We start from the raw sequence: 19,038 nt of genomic DNA on the forward strand, positions 1-19,038 counted from the left end.
CCTAAGAAAATTTACAGCTGTAATGGACCTCAGTGGCGTTCCCTGTCTCCAAAATTTCTTAATCCATGGGTAGATGACATATTTTAGACATATTTTAGTGGGAGCAGGAAATGGATTTACACATTTTCTTAGGTTGCTTACTTATATGTCTAAATATTTCCATAATAAAAAGTTTTTGGTTTGGGGGCGCCTGGGTGTCTCAGTCATTAAGTGTTAAGCCGTAAGAGTCTGCCTTCAACTTGGGTCATGACGCCAGGGTCCTGGGATGGAGCCCCACATCTTATTGGGGCTCCCTGCTCTGCGTGAAGCCTGCTTCTCCCTCACCCCTTCCCTCTGCTTGTGATCCCTCTCTCGCTGTCTCTCTCTCTGTCAAATAAATAAAATCTTAAAAAAAAAAAGTTTTTGTTTTGCCTGGATGAGCCACATACACTCAAGCCAGCCTCAGCCCCACCTATAGGGAACAGGTCCATTCCCCGTCACACTGAGAAAACTCAATTTGGGAAGCTTACCAATAGCTATTCAGATCTAACAATACAAAAACACAGTCTTCTCCAACTTCTTGTAAAGCTTCTGAGTTTCTGCAACAGAAACGTTTTTCACAAATTTTATCACATTTTACTCAAGACAGTGAAAATCTGGATTTAAACAACGTGGAAATTTGCTCAGAAGTGCACTATAAAGCTGTGATATCTCTCATCTGTGACTGAGGTTATTTTATATGAGCCTTTGCCTTAAGCTTTAAAGAGTGGCTTATAAAAAATGGCTTCCTTGCAACAGTAAACTGTACAGAGCTGATGTACAACTAAGAGTTCTTTGGTTGGCTATTAAAATGTATCCAATGTTTACCTTTTCATGACTTTGAATACAAATGATACTTTGTTTTCAGCAGACCTATTTTGTAGAGCCCCACTTGGAGGTTTAACTTATCTTTTAATACCGTCATCTCAAATTTTGTTTGATACTGAAACAAAATTTAGGGGCCCCTGGATGGCTCAGTCCTTAGGCAGCTGCCTTTGGCTCATCAGGTCATGATCCCAAGGTCCTGGGACTGAGCCCTGCATTGGGCTCCCTACTCACTGGGAGGCCTGCTTCTCCCTCTCCCACTTTGCGAACTTGTGTTCCCTCTCTTGCTGTGTCTCTGTCAAATAAAAAAAAAAAAATCCTTTAAAAAAGTATTTATACGAGCAGATGGAAAATGTCTTCAGACTAAACCAGTGGCTCTCGCAGGGGGACTATCTACCCCTACGCATTCACTTGGTAAAGTCTAGAGACATTTTGGGGTGTGACAGCTCAGGGGAACTACTGGCATTTGGTGGGTAGGGGTCAAGCGTGCTGCCCAACAGCCTATAAGGATTGTCCCTCAGAACAAAAAATGGCCTGGCCCAGAATGTCTGTAGTGTCGGTGTCCAGAAATCTCCACTAAAGTGAGTGGATGTCTGGAAACATCCCTTCCAGCTGCCGTTCCGGGGGGCAGGCCATGGTCTTGCCTGGCCAGCACAATTCATGAGTAGGGGCCCCAGGGCTCCTTCATAGGGATGAAGAACACTGTGGACTCACGTATGCATGTGATATAGAAGAGACTGTGCTTTTATCATCAGAAATCAGGTTCACATCATGATTTTCCACTTTCTGGCTTTTACTCTCTTGTGGCATATATAAGTTTTATTTAAATGCTTAATAATGGGAGTTACTCATTTACAATTTGCTGCAACATTGGACTTTCTCGAGCACTGGGATGATTTATGGGCCCTGTAAGATGGAATGAAATCTGAAGAGATATTGGAAAGTGGGGCTAGCAGAGGGGCCAGCTGGGAAAACAGTCACCTGGGAGGGTTTGCCTGGAGGAAGAGATGCATGGCTCCACGCCCTGCCTCAGGGCTAGTCCAGAGCCCAGGGACCAGCTAGGCTGCGTCCAGCCTGCTTCCCTCATCTAATTCCAAGAAACTTTGAATAGACTCCTCAAATGAGCTATGAAACTGCAGCTAAAACTCTCACACGGGACCCTTCTGTGATTATCCTTCCAGAAGTCGTGGTGGGGGGAAAAAATCCCCCAAACAAATAGATTCATTTACGCTTAAGGATCATGGGAACTTCTGAAGGTGGCAAGAAAAGGCAAGACAATTAGCTACTTCTAATCTGACTAGAAAGTTGTCTTGCCAAAGGGTGTCCCAGGGGAGCAGTAGCTTTCCTATAGAAGCATATTTCTTTATTCTTTCTCAGTGGCTCTCAATCATGGGTGCACCTGAGAATCAAATAAGTAGCTACCAAAAAAAAAAAAAAAAAATCCCGTTTTTAAAAGCAAAATGGTCCTCAAATTTAATCCTCTCAAAAACTGAGGTTAGGAAATTCTGAGTGGGATGAAATTTCTGATATTAAAACCAATGAAGAAGAAAATTGGCTTACATGTGTGATCTCTCCCTGGACTGACTGAATTTGTAGAGCTCCGACCAGAGAACAACACTGAAATGCTGGGAAGGATGAAGGTCTTCAGTTAGATAAGAGGGTCTGTAAGGAAATAGTTGTGGCACAAACTCTTCCATGGTAAAAAAAAAAAAAAAAAAAAAGAAAAAGAAAAAAGCGATGCTTAAAGAAAAAAAAAAAAGAAAGAGGTTGAAGTCAGAATTGACAGTTTTCATGAAAGTCAATGTTTGTAAAGGAATCTAAAGGTCCACCTGAATTTGGCTGGTGCTGGCAGATCTATTTCTATCTTAGAATGGATAGAATCCATTCACAATATTTACATCAAAAAGTAGATTGCTGACTTTAACAACTTCTTATGTAAATTCTCACTTTGCCTTTCCTTGCAGACATTCTGGCCTATGAGATCTGGCCAACTTCAGTGAGAAAGCATCCTGGGGATGGGAAGAAACAGTACCACAGTCTTTACAGTGCAAGACTTTGTGTGCATTGCATGCATTTATCTTAAAAAATCTCCATGGAACATGATTATAAGTTTTTTGAAATAATTATTTGAAAAGTGCTAACTTCGGTGACAAGCTAAAAAGAGTACTAACCAAATAAAGTTGTAGGAGTTATTCCCCAATAAAAATAACAACCCAGAGCAGAGATACCAAATGATGAAGTTCTGTTTTTCTCTGAATGGTGGCGAGCAAGTCAGGAGACACGGTTCTGTTTCCCACACACGCTTTACATTCCTTGTCCTGGCTGTGTCCACGGTCTACCTTTTTGTAGTCATTTTTTTAAATTGAATTGGTATTTGTAAAACTAAAATTTTATGAATCTGTTCGATTTTTTTTTTACTTGGGGGAAAATGGATGATTGATCCAATCAAGTGTTTACAATTTATGAAAAAGGGTGTCTCAACCATTATATGAAGGCGACATTTAGCCCAACGGCTGCAGTATGTTTCTTTATCTGTAATTCTACTTGCTGAAGTCGGTGTTTTTTCCAACAGACTCACTGAGGAATGCTTCTTGCACACATAGGAAACTGAACCAAAAATAATATTTCTATGCCCAGGTATGGTAATGAGTACAGCAAAATCCCATACATTTACAGGACACATTAGCCCCAAGGGTAAAGTTACACACAACGTGCAACTGTCAGTCTTGGCTGAATCAGTAACTACAAAATGGACAAATTTTTTTCTTTTCTTTTCTTTTTTTTTGCAACAGTCAATGGGTTGGCATGGTCAAGTTTAGTCAGTTAAACACATTTCATAAGTTGTTTATTTGCGACATTGATTCCATTTACAATACTTGGTGGGGTTTTTCAAGGTTCTTCATCACTGTTCGGCTAGCACCTAGCCTCCTGCCTAACGGCTCATGAAAAAAAACTGGGTCATGATTTGCTGAATCAACAGTGACATCACAGGAGTGCATTCCTGATTACAGCCAGTTTAGCACGTCACAATCTTCCTTCATGTTCCCAAACCTTACTGATTTACACACTGTTTTTTGTATGACCTTAAGATTCATGCAAACAGAACTTTCCTGTATGGAAAGTGAGTGACAAGCAGGTCCTGTGAGTGCCATCTGCCCAGCGTTGGGGGGTCTTTGCCCATTTTAGAATGTGAGCTAAGAGAAAGCTGCTTTTAATAAAAACTGACGACAACAGTGACAAAAATAAGGATATAATATTAAAATAAATCAAATGATATACAATACTGTCATTATTCTGATACAGAATTTTTACACGGCAATATTGATATAGGTACACATGGCAGAATGTCAGGTAATCCATTATAAGAGATCTTCTGGTTACAAATGAAGTTTAAATTACAACTTAATACCGATTTTAAAATGGTAACGGGGGTTATGCCAGATTAAAATCAATACTTCCTCTTCAAGTGGCATTTTCTGGAACATCTCTGTGAGACTTCCAAAAACAACTTCAAAAAGAGAAAGAGAAATAAATGTAATGTCATATTGGAGAAGTTTTTAGTTTTTTTTTTTTTTAAACCAACCCAAATCTAGATATATGGACTAACTTGACTTTCCCTTCCCTCTGGACTCACTCACACCTGTCACACAGTGGACCTGAAGTCTTGTCGCATGGACAGGTTCTGTGAAAGTTTGGAAGCACTCCAACCTCTCCTCCATCTAGAAGTCTGGAGTGTCTAGTTCAACTACACACCCTTCACTGTTTAAGTATCAGGCAAAAAGCTTGAGTCTCAACAGTGATTCTGCGAGCAAATGAGAGTCTGTGGAACAACCCTGCTCCCCACTTTCAAAGGCTAGAGGACTGGTGAGGGAAATGGTGAAAAATAAAGTGAGAGCCTTAAAATTCTTTGAAGAGAGAGAAAAGAGACCCCAGAGTGTGTGTATATGTGTGTGTGTGTGTGTGTGTGTGTGTGTGGTGGGCAGGGCTGGTGGGAGAGAGTTTAAGAAAAAAAATTTCCTGTGACAAAATATCAAATTCTTATTCTTCTCATTTCTGTGAAAATAGGTGAGTTATTGGCATTAAAAGAAGTCAGCCAAATCAAAACACAGACGGGAAAATGAGAACTGGTTCCATAATGCCCTGCACTTTATATTCATATCCAAAATTAAAATCCACTTTCAATTAAAAAAAAAAGTCATTTAAACATCAAAGATAGAAATGTTACTTGGATAGCTGAGGAAGCAACAGCATTTCTTTCTGGCATATTATTTGTTTGGCACAATCACAAGTAAATAGACTTTACAGACATCATGTGGCTGTTCACATTTAAAGTTTCTACTCTCAAGTGATTACTTTCGGGCTAAACAAATAAATCGATTAAATGAAGTCCGTAAACAGGCTAAGCCCGGCATACATGGACACGTGTGATGCATTCTCCGCCCAAAAAATGGAACCTAAGACAGAAGAAGAAAACTGAGTCAGAGCAGGAAATGTTAAAAAACAAAACCCAAAAACCTGATTCTTGAGAAATCTCTTTGAATAAGAACAGCTAGTGTTACCTGGAACTCTTAATCAAGCAATACGCTCTGCACTTTATTATCCTTTTTTCATCCCACAACCACTCTGTGAAGATGACAATGCTTTCATTATACCCATTTTACAGGTGAGAGACTGAGACACAGTGAGATCAGCAACCTGCCCAAGCTCACAGATGCAGACCTTGAAGCTTGGCCAGCAGCTGGACCAGAGAGACCAAGCTTTTAACCACCAAGCTATACTGCCTTTTACTTCTTCATTTTAATTCTCTTTATGGCATCCTATTAATAAGCTCCTTAAGGAGGGGATGACATTAAGGGTATGACGACAATGATATTATAACGAGTAAATATGGAATCACTGAAAACAAGCAATGTATAAACTCACACATTTGCACACAGATGGCAGGAAGGGTCAGAATTCTGAGCAGTGTGGGTAGGGGAGGAGCAAAAGGGAAACTAGGGAAGGAGGCAAGCCTGAGTCACAGAAAAACCACAAACTAAACCCCGGCTCAGGGAGAGCCAGCAGAGAAAGACTGGCTTCATTCTAAGAGGCATCCAAGTGGTATTTCTGAGTTTTGCCTATGCCACCAGTGAAGCAGGGTTGAGGGGGTCAACCAGCAACCAGCATCATGGTTCTCTGTCTCAGGGCCAGTGGAGTCCCTCAAAGTACATATATGTTCCAGAGGCAAAGAACAAAATTCATTCTCTGCCCTGGGGATGGTGTCCTCTTGAGACTCTGCCTCCTTGGGAAGTTAGAGGGAGAGATTTTCCCCAGGCATGGAGGCAATAGTTAGTCAATGAAATGGGACAGCAAATTACTCTGGTCCAGGACAAGTTGAGAGAGGCAAGCTATCAGAGACTCATGCCTTAGGGATCCTTCTACAGTTTACACAGGGCAAAACAATGCATCCTGTCTGTTTCTCAATTCTGCTGCTTTTTGTCTGCTTTCTATCATTCTCGTGTATTTCCTAGTCTATGCCACCAAGAGAGGTCAGCCCATACCAATTATCTGTCCTAATGAAAAAGTCCGAGACGCATCTTCCAGATGCCTTTGAAATAATTCCTTTGTTCGAAAAAAAAAAAAAAAAAAAAAAAAATGTCTGCAGACAGTGACAGAACCATTCTAACCTTATTTTGGGGCTGAACTAAGAGGACAGACTCAACTGTACAGTAGTTCAAACGGTGGTCAGGGCTCAGTACAGTGGGCACTATCTTTGGGCAGGCACCGTGCGCATGTTCCTTTTACCTCCTTTATCCTTTTTCCTCTCTTCCTCCTTCTTCTTTCCTGCCTTCCATTTCCAAAATGGTTCTGGAAGGACCAGAAATGACGGAGGTCAATAAATACAAAAGGAGGAGAGGGAAGCCACAGGTGGGCATTGATATGCACGTGGAGAAGCGGCAGAGCCACCCCACGTTCCTCTGCCTTTTGACAAGGGCCTTATTGTCAAGGGTCTGGTGACAGTGCCTGCCTGCCCTCAGCGCCCCTCAGACTCATGCTCAGAATGGTTCTGTCACTGTGTGCGGCAGGGGCATGTCATGGCTGGCTCATTTGTGGGCCCTGAGAACGTGTCGGAGGAGGTGGGCCCAGCTGCACTGGCTCGGGGGATTGCAAGGGGACAGCAGGAGAAGTCCCAACCCTGGACCTCTCGGATCTGCTCTAGGCCTGAGTCTTTGAGAGCTTCATTGTGTCACACCTAAGACCACTCCGTGGGCAGCTGGGGGTGACCCCACCCCCTCCCCCAGAGAACATCAGGTGGTATCCAGAGACAATTTTGTTTGTCACAACTTGGGGGAAGGAGCATGAGTGGTGGGTGGAGGCCTGGGGTGCTGCTAGACAGCCTTCAACGCACAGGATGGCCACCCCAACAAGAAGACCTCTCCGGCCCAAAGGGCCAATGATGCTGATGTGGAGAAAAATGAACAGAGGCAGCAACATCCGAGCTAAAGGAGCCTGACCTGAGTGAGGTGTAACTATAATGACCGCGTCAAACTGCTACGCACAGATTACGCCAAGCAGCTTTCCTTCATCTGCCCACTCCACAGACATTTACTGTCCCGGACCTACCAAGCCTTATGTCACGTGCTAAAGAGACAGTGAGAACAAAACAGGAAAGGCCTGGGCCCATTATGTGGCGTGAATTGTAGTGACAGAAGACAGAGGACCAGGAGGATAGTTTAAACACCAAAGAAGCCCCTTGGGGTACCTGCCGTCCAGTGACGTGGGCCCCAAGGCACCACGGGCGCTCTCTGGCCTGTTATGTGCGTTCCTAGTCCCTTGAAAACAGTTGCAAAGAAAAATGACAGCGGTGGCCAGCCAGACCCAGGCTTCATGAGGCATCGTGCATGAACGTCACACCAAACCTGTACGCTAGCTTTTTGCCTTTTTTTTTTGACCCAAGCTAAGTGGCTTCCTCTTGAGGTGAAGTGACACGGCTGACTGAGGTCACCCAGCTGAAAGGGAACCTGTCATCACCAAACCCAGCCCCACTTTATTCCAGATTTTGCTCTTTTCTCAAATACCACTATTCCCCCAACTCCAGGCTCTTTGAGGAAAGGACATCTCATTTGTGAACACGCAGTACTTAGCCTGGGACACAGAGGAAACGCTTAAGTGAATACTTGTCAAAAGCCTATCTCCTGTCAGTGACCCCTGCCGGTGACCCCTCCCATCTCCCCAGACGTGCTCTGCCTAAAGGCCAAGGGGTGTCCTTCCCAGGTACTGTGGCTTCTCCTCACTCCATACACCACTGCCCGGCACTGAGTAGGCCCAAAGTGACCCACGCCACCAAACTCAACAGAGAAGGACTCATGTGAAGCCAAAGATGCAGAGGGCCTTCCTGGGGATAGTTCCAGGATAGTTCTAGGGCCTAGGGAGCACCCTGGCAATGTGCTCCCAAGGTCATAGGTCTCTGTGATCCTTTCAAAAGTATCACAGATTTTCCTTTTTCTTATTGAAGGAGACAAGGTACTACGGGCCTCAGCCCAGATCTGCCCCAACAACCCTGACATCATGATCACACTGTCCTGCAGGGATCTTTATACCTTGCAGCCCTGTTCTTTTTTCTTCTTAAGCCCACTCCCCCTTTGCCAGATCTGCTCCGTGTCTCTCCCCCTGCCAAGCCTTTTCATCTGTGCCTGCTCATAGCAGTCTTCCTCCTCTCCTTCTCCCGCGGAGCCCCTACTGACAAAGGGCAGCATTTCTGATGGGATACACTTGGCAATTTCTCCACTGGCCCCTTCATTTCTAGCTTTACACATATTTTTCTTCTTGAAGATTTTATTTATTTATTTGAGAGAGAGATAGTGAGAGAGAGAGAGAGAGAGAGAGAGCGCACGCCTGTGCACCCAGGCACACGCCAGCTGGGAGGAGGAGGAGAAGCAGGCTCCCCGCTGAGCAGGGGGCCTGGCTCAGGGTTGGATCCCTCATGGCCTGAGGGGAAGGCAGACATTTAACCGACCGAGCCACACAGGCATCCCCTAGTTCTACACGTGTTGTGTGACAAAGTCGATAGGTGTCTAATAGCCAGAGACACAAGAAAGGACACAGGAGAGGCACAGAGAGAGCCCAGGAGCCAACCGTTCAGTCCCAACTTGACGGTTTATTTTAGAATCAACTCACTCCAGCATTTCCACAAGCCCAGAATGCCAAACAGCAGATTCTCAAGGAAACCGAGGTCGGACCTGCAGTGCTTTCCATAAGGCACGACTCCTAGCCATCGGCAGCACTTGTAAAGAGAAGACAGTACTGACCCAAACACACGTATTGTTTGTGATTTCTCTCAAAACAGAGTCAACTTTGCTAAAGAAAGAAATATAGAGAAGGCTGGTCATGTCACATAGAAAGCGCTGGTCTCTTGTGGGAAGGAGGTTTGGGGTAGGAAAAAGAGTGAAGGGGGTCAACTGAATAGTGAAGGATGGTGATCACTTTGTACTTCAGACAGATGTCAAATTACAATGTTGTATACCTGAAACTTATATAATTTATATACCAATTTTACCTCAATAAAAAACAACAATTTTATTTTAAAGAATGCCAGTTTTGTTACCATAACTTTTATCAATAAGTACACAGTTTAAAAAATTTCAAATAGCATGATGGCACATAAAATACAAACTAAAGGTCTCACAGTTCCTGTCCCTCTCTTACAATTTCCAGCTTTGATAATTGGGAGGGTCGCCAATGTATTTTAATTCGGTCAATTCTTAAAATGTTTCTTCCAATGTTTTTGGAATAATTATATATTCATACAACCCTAAATGATGCAATGATTTATCTTCTTGTGCACAGAGCGTTACCATGGGATCTGGCCTCCCACTGCTCTGCGTCCTCAGCAAGAGTAAAGAAAAACAGGGAATGAGGGGGTCAGCCTCGTGGGTTGTGCGGAACTCGAGTTGGATTGGAGAAGCTGTTGGTTTGCAGGTCTGGGCCTCTGGGTCTAGAGAGGTGCAAAATATTTGCAAGAGTAAGGGTGGTAGCTTCTGTGAGTCAAGGGGAGCCTCCCCCCCTCCCCTTAGCTCTCAAGTGGGGCAGCTACAAGTATCCTGGAAGAGAGGGCAAGCCAAGCTGTGGGTTTCAGTAGCTGCTGAGCTCCCAATGCAATGATGCTGCTTCATCTCCTACACTGTGTCCTGTGAGGCAAAATCAATGTAGTGTTTGGCCAGGGGTGCTCAACTAGGGCAAGGTCCATGCCCCAAACCATCATGGGGACATCTGTCATAGTCTGCGGACATGGTTGGTTGTCACAACTGAGAGAGGGAGACTACTGGCGTCATGTGGTAGAGGCCAGGGATGCTGCTGAACATTCTCTGATACATAGGCTTGCCCCTACCACCAAGAGCTGTCAGACCCATACCGTCAAGTTCCCAGGCTGAGAAACCTTATCGCACTGAAGTGTATTTATGTCCCCTGAGTCTCTATGACAAGGAACTTGTATTCACAGCAGGGATGCTGCCCCAGGAGAGAAAATGCAGATAATGGCTCTTGAGCTGTGTGGTAGGAAAGATGAGGAAATTAACATATTGGGCTTTCATCCACCCAGCTTCCACTAAATTCTGTCGTTATATTAGTCATATTTTAATTAATATTTTTTAAGGCTATACTTTATCCTGGAAGTATGTTTACAATGTTTCATCATTGGTTGGAACTAAGACAAAAACAGCTAATAATTTAAAAAAATTTTTTTTTTTTTAAGACAGAAACAGCTAATAATTTTAAATCTTTTTTTTTTTTTTTTTAAAGAGTTTCACAAGTAGGCAGAGAGGCGGGCACAGAGAGAGAGGGGGGTGGGAAGCAGGCTCCCTGCTGAGCAGAGAGCCGGATGCGGGGCTCGATCCAGAATCCTGGGATCATGACCTGAACTGAAGGCAGAGGCTTTAATCCACTGAGCCACCCAGGTGCCCCTTTGTTTGTTTGTTTGTTTTTAACAAAGACAAACCCCAGGTTTTAATTTCAAATTTTTTTTTCAGAAAAGGAAAATACATTGGTCAAATCTTAAAGTGTAGCTAAAAAAAAAAAACAAAAAAGCATACCAGAAAACAAAAAGTAAAACTGATACTAAAAATGTTAACATAAAAAGTGAAGCAAAAGGGCACCTGGGTGGCTCAGTGAGTTAAGCCACTGCCTTTGGCTCAGGTCATGATCTCAGGGTCCTTGGATCGAGTCCCCGCATTGGGCTCTCTGCTCAGCAGGGAGCAGCCTGCTTCCCTCTCTTTCTCTCTCTGCCTACTTGTGATCTCTGTCAAATAAATAAATAAAATCTTTAAAAAAAAAAAAAGTGAAGCAAAAACAATTTTGGGGGAGGAAACACAGTTCTTAAATTGAAGAAAATTATAAACTAATAAGCAATAAAAATAAAAGTATTAACTACATAATTATAAACTTCCAAAGCCAAGCAGTAATCAGAATGGGATGGAAATAGCCAATCTTTGTAAACTCTGAAAAGTTTTAATAGAAATATTAAAATAGTGTGATTTTTAAATAGCAAAATATTCCTTGCAGACATGATTCAGTAATTCATCCCTAAGTATTAAAAATGAATATATGGGGCGCCTGGGTGGCTCAGTGGGTTAAGCCGCTGCCTTCGGCTCAGGTCATGATCTCAGGGTCCTGGGATCGAGTTCCGCATCGGACTCTGCTCAGCAGGGAGCCTGCTTCCCTTCCTCTCTCTCTGCCTGCCTCTCCATCTACTTGTGATTTCTTTCTGTCAAATAAATAAATAAAATCTTAAAAAAAAAAAATTAAAAAAAAAAAAAGAATATATGTTAAGAATTTTATCTGACTAAAAATGTGTTTGGAAAACCTACATCCTGTTCTTCTTAGGTAAACTGATCTTTTATTCTACTTTTCAATTATCAAATGTAAATTTAAAAACTGTACAATTATAAAGGTATAGCCTAGCAGTCACTGTAAACTCCACAAATTAGTGGATGTATCTCAAATAAAATAGTAAACTGAACTCTGTGACTATCAATTCCTACCTGTAGTCTGCAATTTCATTCATCAAATATTACTCACTTTATCAAAATAAACAGACATTTGTGGCTATGACTAAGTCAAGCCAGAATGGAAAGTTTAAAATTTAAACAGGTGTAGTCTTGACTTATTCATAGTCTTGTGTTTTTAAAACACCAAGCCCTGTGACCACAATCCCCCCTTAAAAAAAAAAGGAAGAAAAAAGAAAGGAATGAACACATATTAAAATAGAATTTTCTATGCAGTGTCTATACTTTTACTGTTCACTGATGAACCATCAAACTGTAGTTTGAAGTTGAATATTATATGTTAACATTCACTAGGACACATTTACAAAAATTTCTTTTCTCAGGTTGTTTTGAATAGAATATAGCAGAGAAATAATCTGGAAGTAACTAGATTTTTACCAGGATAAGTTAATTTCACCCAGAACAAGTAACAACTCCAGGACCTAGTTTAAAAATAGAAATGACATATGAAAATGTATTTTTAAGACAGAAAAGTACCCAGTAGGAAACGGTATAAAACTGAGTTCTAGAAACACTTTCCAAATGGGTATCTGAATAGGGGAATATTTAAGAGCTGACACTAAAACCTTTCTCTTTTTAGTCCTTTAGTTCTTTTATCACTTAATTCTACTATGAAAGCCATAACTTGTTATTAAAGACTTCGTTATTAAAACCGTGACTAAAAGCAAAGGTGTAGAGGTGTACCTGGGTTTCCAGGAGAAGAATGGTATTGTTTACTCTCGGATATGACCTTGCACTTCATATACCTGAACTGGAAGTTATTCAGGCACCAGGGAAAGAGAATTTGGTTCTCTTATTAAAATACCTCAGATTTGGAAAACTCATCAGAACTGTGGGATGTGACAAATTCCCAAGAGGAACCATTGTTTCTCATCCCACACCAACCAGCTTTGGTAAAGTGTTCAGGTAAACCCACTTTCAGGATGGTGGGAGAGTATGGGGACTAACACCCCACAACCAGGGGAGCACCAGCCAGACACGAAGTCCCATGCTGCTGTGTGCCCTCTCAACTGGTGACCTCAGCCTGTCACTGAGTCCCTCTGAGGCTTATCGTGGTTGAATGCAGAATGTGCAGGAAACAAATGTGCCTCACGGGCTCATTGTGTGAAACGAGAACCTCATATACAATATTTAGGGCAGGGTGTCTGGGACGTCACAGACCTCCACAAGGGACAACTGTGCTTTGCTATGGCAAAGAACAGTTGCATAGAATGTGTCAGTATTCACTTGTTTTAGCAAAAAGGCTGCACAATTCTGGTATGCAGGGAGTGGAAGGGTATACCAACACTGCACAAAAACCACAACATTCTTAAAAGACCGAGAGGAAACTTTTCAAGGACAGTGGCTCCAATGTACAAAAGTTGACTTGCACTTGATAAAGGTGAGGGCAAAAGTGCCATCAGTGCCCAAGGTGGCTGGGCTGGTGTCACCTCCTCTCTGGGAGTCAGGCACTGAGACAGACCACTAACAGTTTACAACCTTTCCTGTCTGAAAGTGGCCAAAAATAAAAGGTGCATGTCACATGTGACAATGACAGTGAAGCCACGGGGAGGGATGGTCTAAATGGAACAGGAAGTATTTCTCAAGGAAACCACAGGAAAGCCAAACTCAGTCTTCAGTGCAACCCAAACAAGTGGGGTTCCTATTACAGCCCTCAGAGCTTAACAGAAGCCCATTTACTTCATTACCTTCACTCTGAGAAGTCAAAACAGTAACTGTCACCCACAACTGTCAAGGACAGTGAAGATGGTGGGCTCTACTACAGCTGCCCACCCTAAACCACATGTGGGGAAAAAAAAAAGGTGGAAAGCAGAGTCCAGAAGGCAGACTACTTTGCAAACATTCCATCTATTTTAAACAGGAGAGAAGGCTGAGGACACACGCAGCTCTGCTTCCAACAAGCCACCTGGCCCCGGACGGGCCCTTCTATGGCTCCTGACTTCCCTTTGTTGCTGGGTAAAACCAGGAGGTGGCGCTAGGGGAGCAAAGCACCACCACCTGGCGTCCCTGGGGCATCTTACTGAGATCCCACTGTTTTCAAGTTTTGATTCAGAACGGCCAAGACTCTCCAAGCTCCACGTACCTTTCTACTCCCTTCTGCCTCTCACCCACCCGGCTCCCTGAAGTGATGTGGCTGACTGGCCTCGTGGGCAGGAGCGTCTGCCATCCCACCTCAAAAGCACCATCCAATCCTGCCTACGTCGGGTCCTGCTGCTCCTTGCCAAAATGGTTCAAAAGTGTTGTTTAGGTCATTGGGACACTGAGCTGTTAGATAACTGAAGAAGTTGGAAAATTAAGTATCATTAACCTCTACGATTATGAACAGTGTCCTGCACAGATGGAGTGAAAATAAAGGACTTTTAAATTAGGATACAAGGATAACTATATCATGCACAATTTTCTGCAAGAAACAAAACATAATTATTTACTTCTGCCTCATCAGTGGGTCTGATACGAAAAGTCTTTTCAAGAACTTCTGTACTCCGATTTTGGCAGAGAAGCATACTCTATACTACACACATGTATTTTTGTCCTAAATCCCTTTTAGGCAAATTCCCGTGTTTGAAATTATTTTTCTGAGAAGTTGCCAATGTCATGACATCAAGTTTATGAAAATGATTCACTAGAGTAACGATTGTAGAGGACCCAGTTCTTTAAAGTGGGAGGGGAGAGGAGGGAGTTTTCCATTGCCATCTTCTACAATTTCAAGCACAACACCCTGGATTTCATGTCCTACAGGCCTTGCTGGGAGTTCAGTTACCACAACGTAAGAGAACCACCGTGAATACGAATGTATGTACTAACTTTACGAGTCAGCGGATGGCAGCTGTCTCCCACTTTGCCCATAGGCGTGCAAATCCTTATGCTCTTAACCCAGATACTAACAGCACAGCACATGCCTCCGGCACACTGGGGGTCCTTGTCGCAGGCCTGAAATGTAACAAACAAACAGATAAATGTAGATGGTGGGCAAGACTCTGGCTGAGGAAATCTAAAATTAGCAGTCAAAAATGCTCTTTATATCTCCAACCACTAGGATTTTAATAATCACACATACAAAAAAGGACTGTAATCTTCATTTGCTTGCACATATTTACCATAAAATCTGAACAGAAGAGATTTTCCTAGTTTAAAAAAAAAAGGCCTAAAGAATGGCCCACACATTACGAAAATCTTAAATAAGCACACAGAAAATCACCTCTTTTTCTAGTGTTTTGTGGCTGAATTGGCTTTGAGTTTGAAAAACAAGTCTGGATTAGTCTTATACCACACATGGCCATTAGGAACTACATAATTCGAATCACAAGATTTTATGACTATTAACCGCAGAATACATTGGGCCCAATTTTTAAAAAGGACTTATTTATTTATTTATTTTTAAAGGGATTTAAATGGTCTCCAAATCTGGCACGAAATGCTCCAGACCCACAAAGGTATTGATGTAAATTTTAAAAACGCTCATTTTCCCTTTCAAATATATTTGCATTCTGGTTCATGAGACTTGATGTTTCTCAAACCACTGGCTTGATTTTCACATTTCCTCTTTAAAGAAAGAAATTTCATAGGTTGGGAATGGACAAACCAAGATTTTTGCCTTAGGTTACTGTTTTGTTTTGTTTTCAGGTGAGTAACCTGCAAAAAGGAAATTATTGGCTTAAGGTATAATCATGTGTACATTACAAAATCAGTTGAACTATCTTTTAAGATTAATCAGATTTAGAAATTCAAATGACAGATGCAATTCTTAACAACGGTTACTCGAGGCATCTGTTCTCAATATAAAAATTGTAAATACAAATAATTAAAGAATCCACTATAGAGGAGATTTTATACTCTATCTAAATAGAAATAAATAATGCTGTCTGAATTTATTTGCATGAAAATAGATCTGAAGAACTATTGTTCCTTCCTAGAACCAACAAAAAAATAGGATGCTTTGTTTGAACGGTATGTTAATAATCTGTTTTGCTAGTGATAAGGTAAAAACATGCTGTACTATATATATAAGAAACTAAAAAGTCTATAATTTAGACAAAAATATAATTTTTTTATATTTATTGGAAACAACTAAAACATTCCTTCAAGGCTTTTCTCCTTTAAAGTTTGGGGGCCAGCCACAAGTCTCGAAACATAAGTATATGGGCTCACCCTCATTCATGTTTTTTTGTTTAAAATTATCAGCCATCCTACTCTAAGGTTGGTTTATTTCCCTCATTAGAGTTTTTTTCTCAGCCTATTTAAAATGACTGTGTGGACTCCAATTTTCACCTTGGGGCGTTAGGACATTCAGAGGAAAACATCCAAACATTTCCATTTTCCAATTTTTAGCTGTATGCCAGAGACATGTATACATGGCCATGACAATTTGTAAATGAGAAGTTCAGTATGTGATCTTTTCCAATATGGTTTTAACAAATCTATGTGGAACATAAATCAATTTCAAAATAGCTACACCTATTACCAAAAAAGGTAAATATTTAAGGTGGAGGTTTCAGGCAGTATTTTCTGTCAACAGATGCTCAAGACCTGGAATTCAGAGACCCCACTAGCCCTTTTTAAAAGACAATAAAAATCCAGCCAAAATTTTTCCAAAATTCGGTCAATCACTTGGATATTTAACATCCTGAGGATGATAAGTTACCAGGTTTTTCATTTGGCTCCATATGGTTCCTGTCGTGAAGACATAAATACATTTCTTTATTGTTACATTGCTTAGAGGAATTTTTAAAAAATTCTCTTTTGGTTACACTGAGTTAAAACAACAAAAACAGCTCATAGAAGTCCACTCTAAGCCTCTCTAACGGATAAATACCCCATATGATAAAATTTCACTTTTGTAACAAAAAACTTCAGTTCTTGGCAATATTTACAAAGAAATGCATAGGTTTATATAATTTTAATTAGACTGCTGTTTCCTAATGCCCTTCATCCTTAACCCATTGCAGATCTATTCAAATAGTGTTGTCCTGTGAATGGAACAAAAAGATACTTATATTGCAAAGGAATTCTGGGCTCAGAGGATTAGCAGAAATTTAAAATGAGCCAGCAGGGGAAGAGTGGGAGAAAAAAACCAATCATGTTCCAACTCTTATATTAGAAAGACCTGTAAAAAGTTTTTTTCAACCACACTGACTGACTGACAAAGCTATTCAAATACACTTTCAAAAAACCTCTAACTATTTTAATAAATATCACAATGCTTATAATCTTATTGGATATAACCAAATACTGTTATTGTACAAGGGCTTTCAAGATGCTATAAATCTATGAACTCACTTGGGAGACTATGGAACTTTTATTTTCTCAAGACCAGGACAGATTTCCCTCAAACTTCAATATTTCATTATGTATCATCAATTCAAACATGTTAAGTTTTATTTAAAATCCTATAATGTGCACTTAGATAATTTAGGTAATTTAATGGAGGTGTAAAATAATTTAAGACTTAAAAAAAAAAAAAGATAAAAGAGTAAAGCAGGGGCACCTGGGTGGCTCTATCGTTAAGTGTCTGCCTTCAGCTGAGGTCATGATCTCAGGGTTCTGGGATCAAGCCCTGCTTTGGGCTCCCTGTTCAGCTGGGAGTCTGCTTCCCCCTCTCTTACTCTCTCTGCTTGTATTCCCTCTCTCGCTGTCTCTCTCTGCCAAATAAATAAATAAAATCTTTAAAAAAAAATTAAAAGAGTAAAGCAGTTGAGCAATCAGGAAACGGTAGGGATTTTGCATTGTTGATGCAAAGTAGACTACAGTAAACTCATCCTTCAGAGCCACACAGAAAATTGTTGGTGAGAATAAGAGAGAACTGACTCAGTTCCTACTTTCAGAAATGATGAGGACAACTACACTAAGTTGAAACAAACATCTACATTGTAACCTACTCCATAATTATGCCCGAGCCCTGGTGGTGTTTTATCAGGAATTGGAAATGGAAAAATTTTACAAGGAAAGCCTCAAGAAGCTGGGGGGTGGGGGGGGTACCCTCTGGAAACCAGAAGGAAGCGCCCACATTGCTTTTCAAAACATACACAGGGCCTCGGACCAAGTTATTTCAAGGGGTTTCTGTGGAGGGTGCAAGGGGAGCAAACTCCTTGACCAGAGGGTTAAGTCTCAGGAATGGGAGATACTCGTCTTGCCCCCTGTGCATTTCAGAAAGGGCCTCCCAAATTTTACGGTTCGAGGTTGGAACGCCTAGAAGAAGTGCTAGAGAAGACTCTAAAAGCAAACTTCTTTCAGCTTAACAGAAAAACAGATCAAACTCGAGGAGAGAGCTTGCAGGGTTCTAAGAGGGAAGCAAGGGGGAGAAGGTGGTGATAAAGGAGGTGGGTGACACTTTGGTCACTTTTTCTTCCATAGCGCACCTAAGATCCCGGGCCATCCGCTGCGTTTGGAGTACGGCACCTCTCCCAGAGCGCCAAAGGGCACCTGGGGCAGATGTCCCCGCCCGGGGCGACCCTCCCCGAGCCGCTCCCCTCCCAAGCCCCCCGGGGCGCAGCGCGGGCGCGCATCCCGGGCGGACAGGTGCGCCCAGGGCTGCTTACCCCGGTGATGACGGCGGCGTCCCCGGCGGGGGGTATGAGCAGCAGCGGCGACAGCAGCAGCAAGAGCAACAGCGGGGCGCAGCGCGGGCCCCTCATGGCGCCCTCGGGACTACGCGGCGGTTGGGGGGCCGTTGGGGGCGCGGAGCCGGGGCGCGCTCGCTGGAGCGCGGAGCGGCGGGAGGGCGGACTGGCGGGCGGCTGGCGCGAGCCTCCGGGCCGTTATAAAGGCGAGCCCCGCCGTGACTCACGCCGGCGCCCGCCCGGCAGCACGCGCGGGGGGCACGGCGCGGGTACACACCCCACGCCCCCACGCGCACACGCGCGCCCACCCCGGCCCGGCGTCCCCGGGACGAGCACGTGCCGGCGCGCGGCTCCCGGCGCCCCCGCCCCGGGCGCCACGCAGGCAGCGCCCCCCGCGGGGCGCCCCGCTCCGGGCCCCGCGCCTAGCCTCCCGCCTCTCGCCTCCGCCCGCCGCCGCTCCTCGCACGCGCCGCAGTCGCTTTGTGGTCTGAGACGCGCTCGTTCCCTGCCCTGGTTTCCAAAGCTCCACGTGCTCGGCGCCGAAAACTTGCAGCTCATTTGCTGTGCAGATGTTTAGGGAGCGCCTACTACGTGCCAGG

At 43.1% G+C, this 19,038-nt stretch overlaps 1 protein-coding gene across 1 annotated transcript; it reads right to left on the reverse strand.

Moving 5' to 3' along the window:
- Nucleotides 1-3,671: 3,671 nt before the first annotated feature.
- Nucleotides 3,672-18,811, reverse strand: PROK2 (prokineticin 2). The gene is made up of 3 exons (XM_032324982.1): nucleotides 18,419-18,811; nucleotides 14,688-14,813; nucleotides 3,672-5,297 (listed from the first exon to the last, which is right to left on the reverse strand). The coding sequence occupies exons 1-3, from the start codon at nucleotides 18,512-18,514 to the stop codon at nucleotides 5,193-5,195; spliced, it is 327 nt and encodes a 108-aa protein (XP_032180873.1). The 5' UTR covers nucleotides 18,515-18,811; the 3' UTR covers nucleotides 3,672-5,192.
- Between the last annotated feature and the right edge of the window lie 227 nt (nucleotides 18,812-19,038).

The sequence above is a fragment of the Mustela erminea genome, chromosome 1 (assembly GCF_009829155.1).
Source record: "Mustela erminea isolate mMusErm1 chromosome 1, mMusErm1.Pri, whole genome shotgun sequence".
Lineage (NCBI taxonomy): Eukaryota > Metazoa > Chordata > Mammalia > Carnivora > Mustelidae > Mustela > Mustela erminea.

Coding starts and splice junctions, on each gene's coding strand:
- PROK2 (XM_032324982.1), bottom strand. CDS start 18,514: ATGAGGGGCCCGCGCTGCGCCCCGCTGTTGCTCTTGCTGCTGCTGTCG. Junction 14,814..18,418: donor ACGCCGCCGTCATCACCGGG/GTAAGCAGCCCT, acceptor GTTACATTTCAG/GCCTGCGACAAGGACCCCCA. Junction 5,298..14,687: donor GCCATCCGCTGACTCGTAAA/GTTAGTACATAC, acceptor CTTCTGTCTTAG/GTTCCATTTTTTGGGCGGAG.